Consider the following 24,146-nt stretch of genomic DNA (forward strand, 5'->3'; position numbering starts at 1 on the left):
TTTTGCCAGAGTTTGTGTTCCTTTCTGTTCTCTTCATTTGGACAGGCCTTCCAATTTTGGAAGGAAGTCTTCTTCCTTTTTATGGCTTCCTTGACATTACTTACCTGTTATCCATACTGGCATCCTCCTGGACTTAGTGGTCCCTTTCCTCCTTTTGGTTATACAGTCTAACTGGGCTTCTAGTATTGTGGTTTTGAGTAAACTCTATGCATTCTGGAGCAAAGTTACCCTCCACCTTGGCTTTGCCACGTGGGATGCATCTTATGACACCAGGGTTATCCCATAACCAGAAAAGACACAAGAGCCACAGCAGCAGCGCCACTTGTGTGCTGTGGAAGACCTGGCCGGCAACACACTGGAGGCTTGTTGGCCAAGTGGCCTGCCTTGGTACAACTCTAGAAGCAGCCCCACCTCCCCATATTTCAAGGGACAAGAAGAGTGACCTTTATGGAGCACAGGTTTGTCAATGCCTACTAGGATGGTGGCTATAAGCAACCTCCAGCCTCTGAGGCAAGATGCCTCTGAATATCAGTCGCAGGAGAGCAAGAGCAGAGAGGGGGCACGTCCTCAGCTCTTGCTGGTGGGCTCCCTAGAGGCATCTGGTGGGTCCATTGTAGGAAATAGGATGTCAGACTAGATGGGCCTTGGGCCTGATCCAGCAGGGCTGTTCTTACATTCTGATGCTTCACAGGAGTACTGCAAGGGCCAGCCCAGGAGACGAGAAAGCATTTTGCAAAGGTGTTGGTTAAATAAGGAACATCTGCTAGCCAAATTTATTGAGGAGCAGCTTAAGCTACCTCCTATCCTGCCCACTTGGCAAAGAGGCACCTTTTAACGTGGTGATTCTCTTTTATTTAGCAGGGGGAGAGCAACTGGCCCTATTCACCCCCAGCACAGTACCTCCAGTGACTGGTGCTGGTGTCTATCTTATGTTTCTTTTTAGACTGTGAGACCTTTGGGGACAGGGATTCGTCTTATTTATGCATTATTTCTCTGTGTAAACCGCCCTGATCAATTTTTGGAAGGGCGGTATAGAAATCAAATAAATGATAAAAAATGAAAATGAAAATGAAAGAGGTGCAGGCATTTCTCTGCCCAGTCCCCATTTGTCTACAACACATAGCTGAGTCTGGACATGTGTGTTTTAACATGTATCTGTGACACTCACACTGCTCCCTCTCAGCCGCAGCTGCAATATGGGGATAGTAATACTTACCTACTTGCAGGGTTGTTGAAAAGATTACATCACGATAATACACATGAAGCACTTTGCACACTCTGATGTTAAGTATTATATTATTCCCCGTCATTTGATTCCAGCATTCCAAAAGGCACAGAGGATGCTTTAGGGGACATGTTGCTGTTCTCATCTTCGCTGAATCTGTCAGGCCCTTTAAAGAAATATCTTCATTTATGCAATTTGCTTTTATTACTTCTAGTGGAAGAGAGTTCCACAGGTAAAAAAGTATGTTTGAAGCCAGCCACGTGGATGCATGTCCTCTAATTTCACTATCTCGTGAAGCGGGGGGGGGGAGAATATCTGTGGCTTCTTATGCAACTCCAAGGTGATAAGAATTACAAGCAGAAACAACAGAACTGCAAATAATACCTTAAAGAGAGAGAGAGAGAGAGTCTGTAACTGACTGGTCACAGAGTGGATTTTTCAAGATGGATGTGTGTGTAGGTGGATGGGTGAAGGCAGCTTCAAAGGGAACAATGTTCAGTACACACACTGCGTGCGCACGCACACACTTTAAGAAGGGGCAGTGAGGAGCAGGCTGCAATTTGGGGCTTCTCCTTTTCTCCTGGACAGAGCATTGTTCTGCTACAATTCTGACACCCAGAATAAAACAACAGAGAGGAGCTAAACATTATTTGGGGGCGGGGGGGGAGGAGGAGGAAGAGTGATGATGCCACATCTCTTACGGTAGATGACAGAAAAACAGCTGCAGGATTTGAAGGGAATGAGAAACGATTCAGGTGAGAACTTTGCTTGGGCCAACCCTGCCAGTAGAAAAGGAAGAGGGCGGCCATATTCCACCCATGACGAGACTTTGGTCTCTCGACTGGCAGCTCGCGCTTCCTTTCACGGCAATGTCATGGGAGAAACCTGCCTTCTCTAGAGCTCTTAATAGGGACAGAAGCGCTACTTTGGGCAGCCCTCCCCGAGGGGTTGTTTTTGAGCAACGTGGGCCCAGAGGCATGCCATCGCACTCCGAATGGTGGGACGGCAACCATGTCCTCCCTATGCTCAGAGGTAGGATGCCTCCAAATCCCAGTTGCAGAGGAGCAGCAGAGGGGCTGTCTCCACCTCCTGGTTGCATGGCTTCCCAAGGCATCTGGTGGGCCACTGTGGGAAACACAGGGTGTGAGTTTGCCAGATCCAGCAGGGTGGTGCTTATGTTCTTCAATCCCATTCTCTCTTCACAGCTGCTTAGCCTACCTAAGCTGGTGGACACCTGGGCGGGGGGGGGGGAGGGAGAGAGAGAAGGAGGCTCTCTGAATTGCTCCCTCCCACTCCAGCAAAGCCTCTTCGGGAGACGGCTGCTGTGCTACCGGGCGGGGGCGGCGCAGTGGAGTTCTTCTGCCTGATGGGGGCGGTTGGGCACATTCAGAAGCGAGACCCACCACTGTCATGACTGTGCCTCATGGGGAGTGGCCGTGTAGCTAGAAAGATAGGGCTTCCCTTGTTCCATCCAGAGCTGCTCCCCGCTGAAGCTTTGGCCCAGTTTTCCCACCTGCAAAGGAGCTCCACATCCCTTTCCCAAATCCACCCTGAATCCTGGAGCCTCACCCCCAGGGTCAGACGTCTCAGAGTGGCGGCTTGCCAAGCTTCTCTACCCTCAAAGGCCCTGGAGTGCACCTGTAGACAAGTCTCCCGTCTTCCTAGTGCAGACACACAACCACACTCCGTGCTGCCAGCACGTGGTCAACGCGGGGTGGGGTGGGGTGGGGGAAGCAGCCTGGGCCCACAGCTAAACCGGCCGAGTTTCAGAAAGTCCGGGATGACTCCCAGGTTCATTCTGCTGTGGACAGCACCACTGGGACACTTGGCATTCAGTGGGAGCCCTGAACGGCTCTGTCGGTCCTGTTAAGAGCTCTGAAGCAAGGCACTCTTCCGTTTTCCCTCCTCAGAGGAGTGGGAGACCCCTCCCTGAGGCCCGGACCCTGATGGCATAGATGCAAGTCGGAAACAGAGAAAACTTCCGAGCTGCACAGAACCCTTCTTCAGGCAAGAAGCACCTGCAAAAGGCTTCTGTGCCGTCCCAACCCTTCCAGTTCTTAAACTGGTCTGACTGCAGTTATCACCTGAACCATGTGGAATTTTCTCTCAGCGTCTACAGGAACACCATGGCAACGGCTCTTTTTAAAGAAAACGGAAGAGGAAAGACAGCTCAAAGAAAGAACAACATTCAGAGAACGGGGCCGTTGGCCTCTCCCCCTTGTGCCAAGTTCCCACACGTTTCCCCCACACCAGCGGGCTGCTCTCTCCTGTCCTCCTGTTCTTCTGCCTGGTCAGCTGGGGCCAGCTTGCCAGCACGGATTCAGTAGTAAAAGCAGAGGCCTGAGTTTGTGGTTCATGGGACAGCGGGTGCCGTTGCCCCACTCCCTGGCAGCAGGAGGCCGGGCACCCAGACCCAGAGCAAGTGTTCCAGTGGCTGGACAGCCAGGCTGTAGTCTGAAGTGAGGTGGACCGAGGGACCTGACGCGTCTGGGGTGCCATTTTAAGTCTCTTGGTTCCGCGAGACCCCAGCGGGAGCTGCGGGTTTTTTTTTTAAAAAAGGAGACACCTGCTGTCTGAGAGGAGAACCATCGCTTCATATTTTGCTTCCCTCGACGATGGTGAGAGGAGTTTAGGACTCCGAGGACGACCGAGAGACGCTCTGGATCAACGCTTTGTATATGGCAGAGTTCAGGAAACGGGGATAGGAGTCTCTATGCATAAGCGTGTAGATCTGCAGCTGTGCGTCGTCGAAGGTGTGTGAGGAGGGCTCCTGCATCTTGCGGTTGATGCCTTCACGCACCCGGGAGTCCAGGCTGACCTGAGCAATGGGAAGAGAAAGCGGGGGAGGGGGGAATGCTTAGAAAAGGGGTTCTCGGACTTGGCTCTCCCAAGCAGCGTTCCCTCTAACAGGGATTCCCAGATGTTGTTGACTACAACTCCCAGAATCCCCCAGCTATAATGGCATTTGCTTGGGGATTAGGGGAGTTGTAGTCCACATCTGGGAATCCTTCTTAGAGGGAACACTGCCCCCCAAGATGCTGTTGGCCTACAACTCCCATCATTTCCAGCCACAATGGCCAGAGGCCAAAGAGCAAAGGCCAGGATGGCTGCGGGAGATGGGAGTTGTAGGCCAACAAGACACCTCCGGGCAAGGAGCCAAGTGCGAGAACCCCTGACTTAGAAGGTGATAGAGAGAGGAACTGCTGAAGAAGGTGAGACCTAAAGAGGGAGATGGAAACATCGGCAGTGTGGAGGAAAAGGTGGGGTGAGCAGGACACAACGTGCTCAGAACCTAGGGTTGCAAGTTCAACCATGGTCGTTCCATCTGCAGACCAGGTAGGTCTTGTGCACCCAGCAGCAGAGCCAAGCTGGGGCTGTGAACAGCTGCGCTCCAGACCAGACCCAGAGTGGTCTCTCCAACTCGGGGCTCAGCATCAGGGGCCTGAACTAGAAACTGGAGGACTGGGAAATGCTGGCTGACGTCCTGGTAGTGCGTGAGCCCGCTTGAGTGGCCAGTGTCCTCTGAGGGGGCAAATGCTCATTCTGATTATTGACAGGGTCTGCAGCCCGAGAGATGGGGAACAGGCAGTGTTCCCGCTAAGAGGGATTCCCAGATGTTGTTGACTACGACTCCCAGGATCCCCAAGCAAAAGCCATTGCAGCTGGAGGATTCTGGGAGTTGTAGTTAACAACAAGTATTGCCTGATTAATCAGGGATGCCATTTGGGCCAACAGGGTTTATTGGATTAATCTAACAGATCAATTGATTAAAGGCTGAAGCTCTAGACAACCAGACAGTCAATCAAGTACCTCTTTGGGCGAAAGGATGGAGATGTAATCTTCGTAGATCACCCGCGCCTTCTCGTCAATGGCATGTTTGTTACATTCATTTTTGAGTTCCTCACAAGCTAACCAAAACAGCATGTTCTCTTCGCTGTACTCAGTCCGTAAGAATTCCCGAAATATGTTCCTGCCGGCCGGGTTTTTCATCAACTTGTCAAACGACTGGGACCAGCCCTTGACTTCCTCAGTGCTTGGCTTGGTGCTGGAAAGGCGAGGCGACCCCAGCAGAGACGAAAGCACACCCACACCGAGGGAGCCGGGAGAAACAAAAGGAGCAGAAAGTGGAGTTAGCGGAAAGCCGTGTCTGCAATCCCCGCCTGGTCTCGGCCATCTCTGCCAGGCTGGGGGCTCGTAGGAGCAGCTCAGAGGTAGGGTGTGGTCACACCAGTGTTCCTTGTAAGAGGGATTTCAGCTGTTGTTGACTACAACCCCCAGCATCCCCAGCTGCAATGGCCTTTGGCCGAGGATTATGGGAGTTGTAGTCAATAACATCTGGAAATCCCTCTTCCAGGGCACACTGGTCACACGTGAATGTTTATCCTGTGATGACCATGATGTGACTTTGCATGCAGAACGGACACAGTGGGGGACGTGATGTGCAGCCCTCGGTCGCTGGAAGGCGCTCTGGGCCCACAAGCAGCCTTCAGGATCCTTGCACGGGAGGTTTTTCCCCCTGCAGTGGGTCATGTGCAGGGGGGAGGGGGCCATGACCCCTGCCTCCAAAAGTCCTCTTCCCCCTGTATAAATCTGTTCATGGGGGTCACACAGCCCACAGGAACAGGTTGATACCAGGTGGACAGGGATTTTAGAGGGAGGGAAGAAGCGCAAAAATTCCTCCTCCCTCCCCTTCCGTGCCTGGTCTGTAGTGCAAAGCAGCCTTCAGTGCAGGGACGCTGAAGGCTGAAGAACATAAGGACTGCCCTGCTGGATCAGGCCCAAGGCCCATCTAGTCCAGCATCCTGTTTCACACAGTGGCCCACCAGATGCCGCTGGAAGCCACAGGCAGGCGTTGAGGGCATGCCCTCCCTCCTGCTGTTACTCCCCTGCAACTGGTACTCAGAGGCATCCTGCCTCTGAGGCTGGAGGTGGCCTATAGCCCTCCCAACTAGCAGCCGTTGATAGACCTCTCCTCCATGAAGTTATCCAAACCCCACTTAAAGCCATCCAGGTTGTCTGCTGTCACCACATCTTGTGGCAGAGAGTTCCACAAGTTGATGACGCGTTGTGCGAAAAAAGTAGAGGCTTCTTGTAGGCCTCCAGTGCTCCTTCCAGTGACAGCGGGCTGTGCAGCATCACCATCCTCATGTCTCCCAGCTTTCATATCTTCTCAGACAAAATGCTCTCAGCAACGTACTTAGGCTTGTCCTTTAATTTCACCAAGGGTCACACTGATTAACTTAATAATAAGACAGTCCTTAAATTTCGACTCTTTCCCTCCTAAGGCCAGATTTACGGTAATTCACTTCCTTCTACTATTTTACATGGTCAATTTAAGGGTATTGCTCACAATAACTGGCATTGTCCCTGTGGAGATGAAGTGCTTGAATCTTTCACTCGTGCTCTTCTTGTGTGATTTTTATGGAGATGCGCGCACAAGGTCTCCCACTACTGTTTTAGTTAAATACCCAGGAAGAACTTTTGAGTCAGTATCTGACCTTTTTATTGGCTGATACCAGTAAAAGCCTGACAGAAACTGTTGCTACACTCCTTTTTTTTCCTGTAGTAAAGGCTCACAAAAGTAACATGCTAGTTTAAGTGCAGTTCTCTTGGATTTCATTTTGTTTCTTTTAATGTGTAATGGTCTAATATCGGCTGTTTTAGTTTTATTTATGTATAGCTATTTGATATCCCCCCCCCCACTGTTTAGGCATTTTAGTTTGCATCCTGTAATCAGTGGTTTGGTGCTTTTGCACCTCATTCGTATTTTTATGACGGGTTTGTGACCACTTTATAAACTTTATTAAAGACTGGCTGATGCTTTCATCTCACATGTTCAACTGAGAGTCATCAAGAAGAGTGGTGTATGAAGCTGCCGTCTACTGAGTCAGACCCTTGGTCCATCTAGCCCAGTATTGTCTACCCTGGCTGGCAGCAACTCTCCAGAATCTCAAGCGAAGGACTTTCGCCACCCTGCTACATGACACGGAGGAGAGCTACATGGAGGAAAGCTCGTCTTGTGGTAGCAAGCATGACCTGTCCCCTTAGATAAGCAGGGTCTGCCCTGGTTGCATATGAATGGGAGACTTGATGTGTGAGCACTGCAAGATATTCCCCTCTGGGGATGAAGCCGCTCTGGGAAGAGCAGAAGGTTCCAAGTCCCCTCCCTGGCAGCATCTCCAAGATAGGGCTGAGAGAGATTCCTGCCTGTAACCTTGGAGAAGCCGCTGCCAGTCTGGGTAGACAATCCTGAGCGAGGTGGACCAAGGGTCTGACTCAGGATATGCCAGCTTCCCAAGTTCCTAGATCCTTAAGTGTGTGCGTGTGCATGTGCGCACGCGTGTGCCAGGGACTGAACCTGGGGCCTAAGGTGCCTTCTCAAGGTAGAGCAGTGAAGAACAAGAGAGAATTTCTTTCCCACAAAGGGATACCATAGAAGCAAAAAAAAAAAAAAAGAGTATTTTGCAACAGACATAAAGAAATAAAATGAATACAATGGCTTCCTTGGCTTTTAAGTTCTATTAGCCCACACAACGTGCTGGGAATATTTCGAATGGCATCAGGCGTCTGCACCCCGGGAAAGAGGAGCATGCCTAGCCAAGGAAGGCTAGAAGGGGTGACCTGTTTAAACTATTCCAAGCTCGATGTATTTGCATACATTATATTAGCTTTATTTATCCTGTTTTAAGTCAACAGCGAGGAGGATTGCAGGACACGGAACCCCATCTCCCAAAGAGTGGAAATCCTTCCCTCTCCCCCCACTGCCCCCTCCTCCGTACATTCTGTTTTTATTTTTCTACCCTGATACCCTACCCTTTCAAAAAGGAGCTCAGGGCAACAGGCACCCCCCACTTTGATCGTCACAACCACCCTGTGAAGTGGGTTCCTAAGCTTTTCCCGCTTCACACATTTCCAAGCCTTCCAAGAACCACCACAAACTTATTTCTTTTTTGGAAGGCAGAAGAGAAAAGAATATAAGCGGCCAGAGGGTCAGTTTACGTTGGTGCCAGTTTCTATGCTTATCCAAGGCACAAGTCAATCCAAGCCCCATGGAGTGCAGAAGGGAGACACTCAAGTGCTCCTCCTTTGAAATGGAGGAGTTAGAAAATGCACCACTGGTGTATACATCTCAGGGGCGTAGCAACGTTGCCAGCGGCCTGTGTCCAAATGTTCTGGTGGGTCATCACCACCGCAGCTCCCTTTCTGCTACGGTCCCCTTCCTGGTGCCAGGCAGTAATATTATACCACACCGTGGCCAGTCTGTTTCCCTTTGCTGGCCACGGGGGCTGCAGCGGTTGCCAGGGCTGCAGCAGCCGGCAGAGGGGTGGGTCGCAGCGGAGGTTCCAGTCGGCGAATGGCAGCTCCCTTCCCGGCAGGGCACCCAGCTGCCTGTGTTCTTCACACACGGCCACACAATTATAGATTCACCCCCTGCTTTGGCTGAATTGTGCCTTGGTATTTATTCATTGGTTCATAAGATTGATCCTGCCCCTGGTGGCGCAGTGGTAAAACTGCCGCCCTGTAACCAGAAGGTTACAAGTTTGATCCTGACCAGGGGCTCAAGGTTGACTCAGCCTTCCATCCTTCCGAGGTCAGTAAAATGAGTACCCAGAATGTTGGGGGCAATATGCTAAATCATTGTAAACCGCTTAGAGAGCTTCCAGCTATAGAGCGGTATATAAATGTAAGTGCTATTGCTATCTACGTGGTTCCAATGAAGCCCGTGGAACAACTACGAAGTCCGTCAATAAAGACACGAAGCTGTCCACACACTTCAGTAAAAGCCCATAAACCATGCAAGACCAATCAAAATCTGGATATAAAAATGGCAGAAATTAAACAAGTCTAGGCAAAACTTAATGGCTTGATTAAAATCATCATCATCACCACTTTAGAGATGTGCATAGCAGGCAGTATAAAAACATGGATCTTGATAGATAACTAAATAAATAAAACGGTAGTGTAATCTTGGAAAACTAAAGTTAACTCCCAAAATGCTCGACAGTGCACCGTGATCCTTCAGTATCTCTTAAAACCAACACACAGTGGGACTGCTGAGCCTCTCTGGGTGGGTTGCACAGCAAAGGTGTCACCATGAAAAAGACCCTGCCCTTTCCGTCAGCTGGCTAGATATCAGAGAGTGTTCACATCTGGAGCAAGGTCCCTTCTGGCGGCCAAAATGCCCAGGGAAACGTGTACAGATGATACAACAGCAGAACTGCCAAGTACACAGCAGGCCAGAGTGCTGCAAAGAGGTAACTCACCAGGCTTCACAGTTTGGGATGGTCTCCAGTTTGGTTTCGCGTGACGCCCTCCATGCCCGCTCCCGATCTTCATTCCTTAAAAAAAGAGGAAAAGGTCATGGGCTGGACAGGCCGGGCACAAGAAAGGTCTTATGAGCTGGGTTTTAGAAATATGGTTCTGTTCACCTGTTCAGCTGTATCTTGTAATTTAATACCATGAACATAAGAACAGCACTGCTGGATCAGGCCCACGGCCCATCCAGTCCAGCATCCTGCCTCACACAGTGGCCCACCAGACGCCGCTGGAAGCCACAGACAGGAGTTGAGGGCATGCCCTCTCTCCTGCCATTACTCCCCTGCAACTGGTACTCAGAGGCACCCTGCCCTTGAGGCTGGAGGTGGCCCACAGCCCTCTGACTAGTAGCCATTGACAGACCTCTCCTCCATGAAGTCATCCAAACCCCTCTTAAAGCCATCCAGGTTGTTGGCTGTCACCACATCCTGTGGCAGAGAGTTCCACAAGTGGATCACGCGTTGTGTGAAAAAGTACTTCCGTTGGTTGGTCCTAGACCTCCTGGCAATCAATTTCATGGAGTGACTCCTGGTTCTAGTGTTGTGTGAGAGGGAAAAGAATCTCTCTCTCTCCACTTTCTCCACGCCATGCATGATTTTATAGACCTCTATCATGTCTCCTCGCAGTCATCTTTTTTCTAAACTAAAAAGCCCCAGGTGTTGTAGTCTTGCCTCATAAGAAAGGTGCTCTAGGCCCCTGATCATCTTGGTTGCCCTCTTCTGTACCATGTTTGATGTAAATATTTTAACCCAGCCACAAAAGATTCCCCACAAATGGGAATCCAAGTGGGAGAATCCCTGTTCTAACCTGTTGCTAGCTGTGCTGAGCCTCTGCAAAAAGGGTGAGTGGGTGGGAAGGCATCCAATACAAATCTGCATCTGTATCCCTTGTACAAATCTGTATCCCTATCACCATTAAGTAACATGAGCTAAGAAAAGACAGGAGGGGTAAAAGGGGAAAAGACAGGAGTCTCTCTAAGCTGCTTTGAGTTTCTTACAAAAACCCAAATGGAGAAAACAGCCACAGAACTCAATGGAACTTAAGTCTGAGTAGTGTGGTGTAGTGGTTCCAGTGAATTAGAAGGACCTCTGTTCTGATTCAGGAGGGCCCTTCTAAATGTTCTCATGAGTGTCCAACTAAGGTCGGGAGATGGGTCCAAATCCACACCAAGCCATGAGGCTTACTGGATGACCTTGGGCTAGTCACTACCTCTCAGTCTGACCTGCCTCACAGGGTTGTTGCGAGGATGAAATAGGGGAGAGAACCTTGTAAACGAATCCTGAGAGGAATAATCAAATTTGGGGAAGAAAACATACAGCCACATTTACCCGGTTTGACCACTAGAGGTCAGTGTTCTCTCACAGTTAAATTGTCAATAGCTTAAGGAGCAGGAACAGAAATTGAGCTATTGCAAAGCGAAATCTTTGCTACTCTTTGGCTGGGGGCAGTCACCAGAGGCAAAGGACAGGGCTCGCGTCCCACGGCACCTCTGCAGAAGACAACCCCTTCATTGTGTGCAGCTTGCCGTGCAAGAAGGGTGTGAAAAACGTACCTGCACCTTCTAAAACGCCCTCTTCTGCCTACAGTGCATGGCTATCAAAAACGAAGAGGAACTGTTTTCTCCTTGCAGCTCAAATTAGAGGCCTAGCTTGAATCTGAGGTTACAGGCTCATTAGAAAGCTGGTTAGAGCCCAATCCCCTCTGAAATCTCACGGCCCAGAGACATGCCAGCCACAGCTCTGGACATATTTAAACCAGCTTAACAATCATGGCTTTCTCCAAGGAACACTGGGAATTGTTGTTTCTGCAAGGAACTTGTGAACAGACAATTCCCTGGGCATCTTGGGGTGTGTCAGAACTGCCTTCAGGTGATCAGACAAGGAAGCTTTTTACAAAACAGGCTCTTTTGTTCCTTTCATAATACAGTTAGAGTTGCCATGCCCCCTGGAATTCTGGGTTTCACCCGGATTTTAAGCATCTCGCCCAAATTGCTTAGCCCACCTGGATTTGCCCAAATTTCAGCTGTCATTTAAAAACAAAACAGCTAAGCTCTAGTCCTTGTAGAAGCAGAGTTATGGAGCAAAATGTGCAGTCACTATTCTGCTCAACCGCTGGACTTGGATTAAGAGAGCTAGCACAGGAGGCTCGCTGGGAGGATTTCACTTTCACAAGTACAGTGACCCCCTGAGGAAGGTTGCCTTTGTTTTTTATCAGCAGGGAATCTCTATTGGGCAGTTGAGAGGATAGTTTGCTTTTGATGTAAATAACTGCCTGCCTACCAGGCTGTGTATTGTAATGTTTAAGGACTTTCTTAGCTTTGCGTTCAATGCATGCCTACTTAGAAGTAAGCACCCTTAGTTTCAATCAGATTGTCTCTCAAATAAGTGTGAACAGAATTGCAGCCTTCATTAAAAAGCTGTGCATTTTTTGTTTGTTTTATTGCTGCTGTTAATATGTCATGGAAAATGGTCAGGCAAAGATATATCTTCCCCAATTATTGTTGGTAGATATCCAGAGCAAATGCAAGTCAACTGGAAAGTGCAGATGCTAATTTGCATATGCAAAATTATTTTCAAGCCAATTTACATAATATGCAAACGAGGCACGTAGATTTGGAAAGTTAGAATATGGCAGCCCTAAATACAGTTAGGGTTGGAGTGAGACAACCCTCCCAGTTTCACCATCCCATTGTGGGCACTCTGGCATTTGGATTTTACAAATGACTAACATGGCTATGTGTAGGCAAGCTGGCTAGTAAACCCTGAGAGTTTCCAGAATGTGGGGAAAAAAAATACTCCAACTGAAAATGGAAGTTCTCATTGCTATTCCATGGAGTGTGCAGATGATGTCTCCAACATGCAATTCCACATGCCATCTGCTGACTTGCTGCTGCCCCTCTATGATGAGAATGGATTCTTTTGATACTTTTTACGGAGAAGTGGAAAGAGAACTTTTGTTTTCAAACAGAGTACTGCTCTGTTTAGAAACACCCATTATTGCAGACTACTTTTAGTCCCAAGACTAGATTCTCATCACAGATTGGCAGCAAATGGCCAACAGGTGGCGCTGCAGAACTGTGCAATGGCCAAGGATGTCATCTGAAGGTCTTGTGGAAAAGCAGAGCAGAATGTCCATTTTCAAATGCAGTATTTCTCCACCCAGTAGCACCCACTACTGCAGATTACTAAGTTTTTGTGGGCTTTTATTTTGCAAGCAGAGTTCACACTGCGGTCACATCGTTTAGGACTGTGGTCATTATTTTTTCCGCTTTTTCCTTTACTTATCTGATTTTGCAATTTTCCTAGCAAGGGCTCCTTGTAGGGAAGGTAGGGGGTAGGGATATGTAGGGGGTAGGGATGTGCATGGAACTGCGGTGGGGCAGTTCAAAGGTGGTGGGGGTCTCCCTTTAAGAGCAGGGGAAGGGTACACTTACCCCTCCTGCCGCTTTCCCCCCGCCGGCATCAGTTTTTTTAACAGCCCATCGTGGCGACAGCGTACCTCCTACCGCCCCATTGCCCTCGTCATCCTGATATGACCGGAAGTTGCTGACGCATGGGCGCGCACACATCACGCACACACATGTGTGTGCCCATGCCGGGCAACTTCCGGTCATATCCGGAAGACGAGAGCAAAGGAGTGGCAGGGTAGCACGCTGCCACCCCGATGGACTGTTAAAAAAACTGATGCTGGTGGGGGGGGCGAATGGGGGGAGTGCACCCTCCCCCTGCTCTTAAAGGGAGACCCCCGCCACCTTTGAACCATGAAGGGCCTCCAAACCGGTTCTGTGCACATCCCTAACAGGGGGCAGTTTTAGAAGTTGATGTAATTAACTGTAATTAAGTGTATAGCAAGTTATTCCTGCACAAGATGCCATTCGCCAGGATGGTTAGCCTAGAAGCAGCGAGAAACCCAGGTTCAAATCCCCACTCCAAATATGGAATGTGCTGAGTAGGGAATCCACTTAGAAGCCCTGGGTCTTTGGCTTGGCTCCTTGGGCTTAGCTCACTAGCCCGTCATTATTTGTGGTCGCCACCAACTCCCTCTCGTCCCTCAGATCCTTTCCTGGCACAAGCAAGCAGAGGCCTTAGGAGAGAAGCAGGTCTTCTCTCATTTGCACTGGGATATGGAGATGGTAAGGAAGAGCGGGAGTCCTCTCCTCTGCTGTTTCGTTCCTTCTCAAAAATGGCAGTGGAAATGAGATCTTTAGTGAGGAGATCTGTGTGGTGCCATGTGTCGTGCTCACAAAAGGGCCGGGGGCACTCAACACTTGGCGATCTGGCAAGTGGATGTGTAGATGCCTGATGCTGAGCCATCTTGGGCCAACGGCTCTCAACCTAACCTACCTGACAGGGCTGTTGTGCGGAGAAAATGAAGGGAAGGGTCAGAACTTTGTATGCCACTCTGAATTCAATGGAGGGAGAGTCGGATAGAAATGAAACCAATAATAATAATAATCCCGTCAAGAGGGCCGACAGATGCATTTCCTTGGGAATCAAACACAAGTATGCGTCGATTTCTGAAAATGATGCCGGCGGCGGCACAAATGCACGATGCTGTGCTCCAGGAAAAGAGATCACCTCGAGCAGCATTGGAAGTCGGTGCAGCTGTATTTAGAAGGGGGTGACTGTGTCAGTGCATTTGTGAAGGGCACCAAAAGGGGAGAAAAGATGGATTTCAGATATGGCAATGGCCTTCCAGAAAATCATATGGCAACAACTCTAACACCCAAGATTCTCTAACATAGGAACACAGGAAGCTGCCTTCTACTGAGTCAGACCCTTGGTCCATCATCTAGCTCAGTATCACCTAGCACAGACTGGCAGCGGCTTCTCCAAGTTGCAGGCAGGAGTCTCTCTCAGCCCTATCTTGGAGATGCTGCCAGGGAGGGAACCTGGGACTTTCTGCTTGCAAACAGAAAAGGGCTCTTCCCAGAGCTGCTAAATCCCCTAAGGGGAATTTCTTACAGTGCTCACATGTAGTCTCCCATTCAAATGCAACCAGGGCAGACCCTGCTTAGCAAAGAGGACAATTCATGCTTGCTACCACAAGACCAGCGATCCTGACAGAATTACGGCACCAACACCTCAAGTAAACACCAAACGTTTAATTACAGAACAACCAGATTTTAAAAACTGCCATCGTACTGTATAGATTAACATTGAAAGAGTCACAAATAGGTTGCCACTAAGACATAAAGATGTGATTTATCCAGTAGAAACATATCACCACAGAAGCCGATGAGATTTGCTTTCAGCACCAGCACATTTCGTGTGTGAATCCACATTCCACATCTTGCTTGTATGTGTGGAAGATGGGATGTAATTGGTGAACAGAGCTTCAGCTGGTAGATCAATCCAATTCAAGTTTCAGTTACCATATTTACCGGAATCCAAGACTAGGTTTCCCCCAAGTTCTTGGAAACTAGAAATCAGGAGGTCATCTTAAATTCAAAGTTCTCTTCCTTTTGTGCAAATAGGCTTCTCCCACCCTAGTACCGACCATGAGAACAGCCCTTCAGCTTAAGACAAGCAGAAAAGGTTCCTCCAGACGACCAGAAGTGTCAACCAGGGTGAGAGGCAAGCGACACACGCCCAAGTTACTTCAGCTTCTGAAGGCTGCCCTGGCTCCCACCTCGTACCATTGGCCACAGCCCTGACTCAAGCTGCCACAGGAAGAGAGGCTCCTGTCTGCAGCTCCTGTCTCTTCTTCCCTGCTCTTGAAGGCAGTCAACACGCAGGAAGAAAATGGATCGACGGAAACCTTGCCGCCCACGGAAGCAACCCTGGGGGCCTAAACCTCACCTCAGGCTCGCCTCACCGAGGCTACTGCACAGAAGGGGAAAACAAACCCCATAAAAACAACCGTTTGTTTCTGGGGAGCTGAAGCTTGGAAGACGCCAACACGCTCCCTGCGCATGCGCGAAGCCCATTGGTACAAAAGACAGAGACCATGTCAGAGAAGATACTTTCTCCCAGGGAAACAGTCCAGCCCCTTTGCTTTGGGGAAGAGGGAAATGTTTCAGTTAGGACAGGGCTTCTCCGACCTGGGACCACGGTTCCCTCTAAGGCGTGCGCACGCTCACAAGTTTTCTGATGTCTGCTCAGTTAATTTTAGATCCTGCTCAGGTTGAATCAGGAAGGCCCCACTCTGAATGCAGGTGCCCACACACTGCCTTGATACTGCCGCCCAGAAGGAAACTCATTCCGCACTCAGATGAAAAAAATTAGAGGGGCCACTGCCTGGGACTCCAGCTGAAGTTGGACTACAACTCCCATCATCCCCAGCCACAATGGACAAAGGGCCGTTATGGCAGGGGATGATGAGAGTTGTAGTTCAACAACATCTGGGGACCTATTTGAGAGACCCTGGTTTAGAGTATCTTTGGTGAAGAGATGGCATATACAGAATCCAGTTTCACCAAAGGAAGGGAAAGAATGAAGGAAGGACTGACACAAGTCTGAGAACCCTTGGACAATTTACATTTCTATCCCACTTTCCTCCCAGGAGCTCAGGGCAGCTTCCAGTGTTCCCCACCCAATTTAACCTTACAACCACCCTGTGTTTCCACACTCCTAATCTGACACTCTAGCCACCACAACACATGAAGGCTGTTCACACAACCGAAAACTAAGCAGGCCAACTCTCCTACCCAGGTTTGAGAGCTGTGTGCACTCCTGATTTTTGGCTGTGTGACTGTGGGAGACAGGAGCTGGGCAGGACAGGGCTGTCCTAGACAGCTTTCATACCCAGAATTTTACCAAGGTAGGAGGAAAAGCTGCTCTACTCAACTCCTGCCTTCCACACAATCACTTCTCCCTCCTCCTACCTCCTATCTCCCTCCACCTACCTAGCTGTTTGCTCCCACACAACTGAAAATTGGGAACGCACACAGATCCCAATCATGGGTAGGGCACGTCTCCTACCCAGTTTTCAGTTGTGTGAGCAGACTCATTGGGTCTTTATTCCACCTCTTAGGAACAAAGTTAATGTGATGGTGTAGGATCATTCATAGGAAGTGTTCTGGAAAAAACAGCAGCCACCAGGAGCACCTCCAACATTGTCACCAGTAAGCTTCCCAAAATAATCAAAATGCCCCCATCTTTTTACCATCTGAATGGAGGGAATGCCTCTCCTACCACTGCCCCAGAAGAGGTATCCCCTCCTGTGTGAGCGTCAAGGGAGAAAACCTCTTCTAAGATGGTTTGTGCCATCAGCAGTTTAACCTATTTTTTAAAAAAAAACATATAGACCACTTGGTTGTAGGTGCCTTTTTAGTCAATTAAAAAAGCTTTTACCTGAATGGTCTAACCAATGAAGAGATTAAAGATTACATCCCTAATAACAATGCTTTGCTTTAGGAAAAATAAAATAAAAGATCAGTGCAGCACACACAGGAAGGAGAGTTGATCTCGTGGTAGCAAGCCTGAATTGTTCCATTTGCTAAGCAGGGTCCACCCTGCTATGCATTTGAATGGGAGACTACATTTGAGCACTGGAAGGTGGGGCTGCTCTGGGAAGAGCACCTGTATGCTTTCATGCAGAAAGTTCCAAGTTCCCTCTCTGCCACCTCCGGATAGAGCTGAGAGAGATTCCTTCCCGCAACTTTGGAGAAGCTGCTGCCAGTCTGGGTAAAAAAAATACTGAGCTAGATGGACCAAAGGTCTGACCCAGTATATGGCAGCTTCCTATGTTCCTATGCACAGGATAACGTAGAGCTGTTCTCACTATTATTAATCATCATGATGATTTCCCTGCCTATCGCGTTCTGAAGCTGGGGACAGAATTTGGGTAGAGTGTGCTCATCCTATCCATCTTGGGCTCGAAAGACGATCAAGCTCCCTGCCTCCTACCTTGTTGTCATCTAAAATATGATCCAGTATCAGGAGCGCACACAGCTCCCAAACAAGGGGCTGGAGGCCTACACTCTCTGCAGCCAGTCATGCACCCACCAAAGATGTGGGCTCACTGGCTCCACAGCACTCATCAGCATATGGATGATTCTGATGACGGAGGGGGAGGCTCTGTGCATCCTAAGTGCTGCGTCAAAGCAGCTGTGGCCCACTCCCATCATTCCCAACAGAAATACGGCATGACCGCTCTGATCCCATGAAACTGAAGGTCTGGAAATTTAGGACCGACAAGAGGAAATACTTTTTCACACAGCGCATAATTAATCTATGGAATTCTTTGCCACGGGATGTGGTGATGGCCAACAGCTTGGACGGCTTTAAAAAGGGCTTAGGGGCTTCGTGAAGGACAGGTCTAACCATGGCTACTAGTCTAGTGGCTATTGGCCACCTCCAGCCTCAGAGGCAAGATGACTCTGAATACCAGCTGCAGAGGAGCAACAGCAGGAGAGAGGGCCTGCCCTCATCTCTTGCCTGTGGGCTTCTCAGAGGCATCTGGTGGGCCACTGTGGAGAACAGGATGCTGGACTAGATGGGCTTCCTTGGGCCTGATCCAGCAGGGCTGTTCTCATGTTCTTATGACACAGCACTCTGGATGCATGGAGCCTCCCTACCATTGCTAGGGACATCCATGTGCTGGTGAGTGCTGTGGAACCAGTGAGCCCACGTCCCTCGTGGGAGCACTGCTGGCTGTGTGGAAGGGAAACCAAAGCATGTAAGGAAATGGGAGCGTTTTCTAGAACAGATTGTGGGGAAATGAAGAATACTCTGAATTTTTTATTCTTTATTTTTTTAAGGGAAGGGAAGGGAAAAAAGAACCCAAACAAAACTGAACGCATGGAGCTTCCAAGGGCCTCCACGCCGCAAAACGCAAACACCAGACCATCTGCTCAAGATGGTGTTTAGACTTGCTTTGTTAAATACACCCCCAATTCGCTTTCAGCTATAAATGCAGTGCAAGCACATGGCCCATCCACGGCCGCTGACAAATGAGGCAGCAAAAGAATCAGGAACCTTCTCAGACTGGCTTGGCAAGGCTGTGGGTGGGGACGGCAAAATGGTAACCCCCAATAGCTCTACTGCCATCACCCCAAACAATTCAGACATGGCTATTAAAGGAATTAGGAAGAAGGAGCCGCCACTGCTACATCACTACAGGCAGCCCTCCCCCACCACCCGAAACATTTGAGAAATTTCGCAACCCTGAAAGGAGGCAGAACACCACCTCCCAAATTGGCCAGCTGAGAATGGAGAACACCCCCACCCCCCCTTTTTTAGGGTGGGTGGGTGATGGATTTTGTTCAGGCCCATGAAAGATGTTCTTGCTCCACCAGATCTTTGGCTAGATTAATAGTAAAGTGAAAGTAAAGTGTGCCGTCGAGTCAGTTTCGACTTTTGGCGACCACAGAGCCCTGTGGTTGTCTTTGGTAGAATATAGGAGGGGTTTCCCATTGCCTCCTCCCACGCAATACGAGATGATGCCTTTCAGCATCTTCCTATATCGCTGCTGCCCGATAGAGGTGTTTCCCATAGTCTGGGAAACATACCAGTGGGGATTAGAACCGGCAACCTCTGGCTTGATAATCAGGTCCTTTCCGTGCTGTGCCAGACCCATCCCTTATTCCTGGCTGCCCCCATCTTTCACCTGTGGCTTGTGTTTTCAGCTGCTCCTCCATCCTAATGTTTAATTATTTTTACAATCAACTGTTTTTAACTTCTGCTGTGCCCTGCTTTGCGCGTTTTATTTTAAAACAGAAAGACAGGAAAGAAAATATTTTGACAAACGAACGAATGAATGAATGAATGAATGGTGCGTGGCGCTTCCCACTGTGCCCAACCTCTTGAATGTGAATTGAAGGAGAGCTGTTCTCTCCCTCCCCATGTCCCACAGTGTCCTCCCCCACCCCCCCACACATACCATGAGCAACTGCAACAGCAGCACCAGCAAAAGCAGCAAGGGTTGGAGCGTTGGTTGTTGCTGGGCCGTCGCAGAGTTGTGGGAGAGGTCTCATGCCGGGACATTGGAAGTGGTCTCTCCGGGTACTCTGGATCCGGGTACTTCAAGGGAAGAAGCAGAATGGAGAGGGTAAGCAAAGCAGCTCTGGGGGACTGGCTCCTTGACCAATGAACCCCTTGGAGACGGGACATTTCCAGAACAGCTGGATGCTTTGTGGACACTTTGTTTTTTAAAGGGCAGTTTAGATAGGACAGTTTAAAAATAAATAGGGCAGTTCATATAATTGTCATTAGGGTAGGAAAAGCCTCCTACCCGAATCCGGGAGCTGGGCGCACTCTATCATGCGTTAGATAAAAACAAGGACTGAGGCAGGGAGCTTGATCATCAGTCAAGCCCCAGCTGGGTAGGACAAGCGCACCCTACCCAGATCCCGTTCCCAGCTTCTGAACAAGGTCGGTGGGAAAATCGTCCTAACGAGCTGAGGCTAACACACTATTGAGAATTGGGAGTGCACCCAGCTCCCGAATTAGGTAGGAGGCTGATCCTACCCTAATGATGTTAATGTGAATTGCCCTAATCATTATATGGCTACATCTCTGTAACAACATTACACTTTGGGTTCTACCAGGGGTTTTCAAACTTGCGTCCCCAGATGTTGGACTGCAATGCTCATCTCCCCCAGCCACAGTGGCATGGTGGCTCAGGATGATGGGAGTTTTAGTCTAACAATATCAGAGGACCCAAGTTTGAGAACTTCTGGGTTACACTACTTAATGATTAAGGAGACTGAGCTATAAACCAGGACTTCCCTAGTCTGAATCTCGCCTCTGCTATTGACTCACTAGGCGGCCTTAGGCAAGCCACTCAGGCTCATCTGCAACAAGGGGGATAAAATTACTTACGCACTTTTCAGAGTTGTTGTAACAATTCTATCAATACAATGCATGTGAAGCAGTCTGAACACTCAGAAGCGCTATATAAATGCTCATGATTATGCTATTTACACACAGCCTATCAGATGTTATTGACTGGGTTTGGTACTTTAATTATTGGGCCCATTCCAAGGGTCTAGGATTGTTTTTAATCAATCAATCAATCAATCAATCAATCCTATTAGGGTCTTCAACAACTTGAAAAACAGGCCTGATCCAAAAAAGTCATCTCAGATACAAAAGAACTTCAGGAATGGAGAGCAGGTGCTTGGAAATTAAGTTCACATAAATTAAGGAACATGGGTTGGGTGGATAAGGTCTGGGGTTCAATCTCTGGCGTCTTCAGTTAAAGGACATCTTTCCTTTCCTATTACTCTACTGGCAGGGCAAGGAAAGATGGCTGCTTGAGACCCTGGAATGCTACTGCAAGTCAGGTTTGGCTGGATCAGACTGAAATCATACAGAGCCATGCGTACATGCGGCAGAATGCAGATGCAATTAACACAAGGCCTATGCAGGAATAATGCCTGCCATGTACACATGGTAAGGGCAATGACATTGTGGTGGCTAGCCACACTTCCTCCACAGACAGTGCTCAATGGCCACATCTCTCAGTTCTTCCCACATTCGGTGCTATCGTCTGCACACAAGTGCTGAACAGGGATGTGCAAATTGATTTGATCACGAACCAATTCAGGTCAAATCGGGAGATTTGATGATTCTGCCCCAAATTGAATCACCCTGGAAAGAAGGGGCCAGATTAAAGATAGCAGAATCATCCCCTATTCAACCTGAATCAATTCGGGCACCATTTTGATGGCTGTTTTGCTGGAGAAATGGGCCTCAAAATTGTGCTTATTTCTGGGGAGAGCTGGTCTACCAATTGGAATCAGCCGGTAGACCAGCAGGCTGAAGCACTAAGTCTGGAGTGGAGGATTGGTCTACCTGCCGATCCCAATTGGTAGACCAACTCTCCCCAGAAATAAGTGCCATTTTGAGGCCCAGTTCCCCAGCTTCAAAATGGCACTCGATTCAATTTGGGTGAAATCAGGGTGATTTGTCAAGGTGATTCACTTTTGATGAATCAGCTGGGGTGTGTGTATGCCTCCAATTCGATTTGACCTTGAATCAAATTGCAGATATTGATTTGCACACATTCCTAGTGCTGAATGCATGGAGTCCCAGAGGATGAAGCACTGGTGCAGGGGCCATGGTTAGAGAGTGTGCTCTTGTATGTCTTCCTCACATTCAGGCCTAACGACTGACCAGCGTGACAGTCTTTGAAACTTCTACTGTTTCTATTGCACACACAGTTCAGAGCAGATGACAAGTAGCTTGCCTGCATAGTGCTACATGCAGCTGGTACAGAAACCTTCCAGACCTCTCCAGCTGCCTCTGATCGGTTATCTCCCATGTGGCTATATATAGTTTGCTAGGACTGGAAATACAATAGATGATACCTGCTGACTGGGCAAAGAAGCACCATTTCAACTGGCCCAAGCCCGGCGCTCCTTCAAGGGCTGCTGCTGGTTCCTATCTTGCCCATGTTTTTAGCCTACTTTCCTTAAGGAAAGTAAGCTTATGAGATCACCCGCAATTCTGTGTATTTTTGTGTGTCCCTATCAATTTCGCAATGCCTGGACCAATATGAACCAAATTGGGTACAGTTGTGGGGACCCATAGGGACACCTCAACAGTATAGTGTGTGATGATATCATCCACTCTGATTCAAGATGGCGGATGCGTAAATGTTTGAGGCGCAAGTGGGCTAATCTGTGAACCACCTAACCGATTTGATGCAAATTTGGAACAGTACCTCCAGTGCCTGTTGCTGGTGTCTATCTTGTGTTTCTTTTTAGATTGTGAGCCCTTTGGGGACAGGGTTAAACCAACCTTTAACCGTACCATAAGACCACATCAGCCGCTCACCTGTTTCTCCGCTTCATAAACAGTCGGCATGGACAGTTCTGTTCTGCTGCGGTGGCCCACTGTGGCTGTCTTTGATGGCCAATGGCTGGCCACACGTCCCGCTGATGCTTGCCCTTCCTAGGGCCCCTGCGGCTTATCGGTTGGCACCTGCAAGAAGAGAAAGGCAACCCCCCCACTGGAGTCATTCCAATGGAAGTCCCATCTCGCACACAGGAAAAGGAAATCCTAAACGTCATTTGTTTCAATATCCCAGCCCATTCTGAGAGTTTGGCATGGCCTGTCATTTTAAAAGACACAGCACACATCTGGACTTCTAAAAAAGCCCCAAACCCTCAAAACCCAATTTAGAAAGAATGATCCAAGTTGACTGAACTCTAAAATGGCATTCACTTGTGACTAGTTGTGCAAGCATTCAAAGCCACATGACAGCCTTGCTCAAATGTGCATCCAGCTCCCAGTCCAGTAAATAGTCCATGCATGCAAGTTCAGGCTCAAATCCGGATCTCCTAAGCTAGGAGCAGGCAAAGTTGGCCCCAGCTATAATTGAACAACAGCTGAAGCTCCAAGGCTGCCTGCCCGTCTTAAGTTTTACTGGGGCAAGGATGTACACAAGAAAGTACATGAAAGCTTAACCTTGGTCACCTTTGCCCAAATAAAAGTATCCTTGAACAGATCCAAGACTTTACAAGTGACACGTGGCTACCACTGAAAACAGCAGCCCTGTGTCCCTCTCTCCCTCCTTCCCCCAAGTCATAACATATTTTAATAACTGCAGGAATGGTGGTTGTGCACTAGAAGCACTCTGTGCAGCCTGCAAACATGTCCCCGAGGGCTGTGCAGCCTTCCAGGAGATATTTGCGGGTTGGACAGAGCATTTCTGGAGAAGGCGAGGTTGGCAGATATTGTCCCCTCCCCCTGTGCATGTGAACGCCCACACTGCTCAAGTGGGATGCAGCTGGTGAGGGCATGCATCATTTGGCACAGCTGCAGGCTCCAATGCTATTGGCTGTGGCATATGCACCAGAGAGCCTCTCTGTTCTTGAAAGCCAAGCTAAGTAAGTCACAGTCACATATCAAGTCAGATGGAAAGGCAATGGCTTGTTCACGGTCACTTGCGAGTTTCATGGCTGAAAAACATTTGAATCGCTAAGAACAGCCCTGCTGGATCAGGCACAACTTGGCCCACGTAGTCCAGCATCCTCTTTCCCACAGTGGCCCACCAGATGCCTCCGGGGAGCCCCACAGGCAAGAGGTGAAGGGGGCTTGCCCTCTCTCCTGCTGTTGCTCCCCGGCAACTGGGATTGAGAGACATCCTGCCTCTGAGGGCAGGAGGTGGCCCATAGCCACCTACAGCTTGGTCTCTCCAACCCTCCAGGTCTCTACGATCCTAGTTGGATGCTATCAATTAGTTGTACCACTAGTGTGCAACTGATGGGTCAGGATGCACAACTGGACCACAACCTATCCCAAGGCTAAAAAACGCAAACAATTTAAGTGGGTTCTTTAAAGCATGTTTGAGCAAAGTGTGGGTTCCGTTGTCTGAAGTGGTGGGAGGCGACGGCACCAGACCACAATGGCTTCCAACAGCCCGCTGCACATCCAGTTTCACCAGCCAGCTGCACATATGCAGCTTTTTAAAAAGAAACCCCTAAAGCCACAACATGCATATGCCAAGGGCAACAGTGGCCTTCTGCAACGTGGTATATCCCACATCTACGGGCACTATCCAGAGGCGATGCATTTCTGAAACAGGCTCAAGTCTGGCGGCTACCCTGCCAGGCCACGGGAGTCCCCCAGCTGTTGCACCACCAAGCACAAGGTGCCACCACTCCACTGCTGATACAACCTGACCCAGAGGTGGAAACAAACAAGGTCTTCAA

General features: G+C 49.1%; 1 protein-coding gene across 2 annotated transcripts in view; it reads right to left on the reverse strand.

Moving 5' to 3' along the window:
* Window positions 1-1,277: 1,277 nt before the first annotated feature.
* The window catches only part of RGS19 (regulator of G protein signaling 19), an 87,651-nt gene continuing 64,782 nt past the window's right edge, over window positions 1,278-24,146 (reverse strand). For both annotated transcript variants that reach the window (XM_053250071.1, XM_053250073.1), the window contains exons 2-6: window positions 22,267-22,413; window positions 19,367-19,506; window positions 9,490-9,564; window positions 5,036-5,270; window positions 1,278-4,043 (exon numbers count right to left, since the gene is read on the reverse strand). In XM_053250071.1, coding sequence (XP_053106046.1) covers window positions 3,855-4,043; window positions 5,036-5,270; window positions 9,490-9,564; window positions 19,367-19,506; window positions 22,267-22,296 — 669 coding nt within the window. In that variant the 5' untranslated portion in view covers window positions 22,297-22,413 and the 3' untranslated portion in view covers window positions 1,278-3,854. The remainder of the gene's footprint in view (window positions 4,044-5,035; window positions 5,271-9,489; window positions 9,565-19,366; window positions 19,507-22,266; window positions 22,414-24,146) is intronic.

This window comes from Hemicordylus capensis, chromosome 4 (assembly GCF_027244095.1).
Source record: "Hemicordylus capensis ecotype Gifberg chromosome 4, rHemCap1.1.pri, whole genome shotgun sequence".
Taxonomy (NCBI): Eukaryota; Metazoa; Chordata; class Lepidosauria; order Squamata; family Cordylidae; genus Hemicordylus; species Hemicordylus capensis.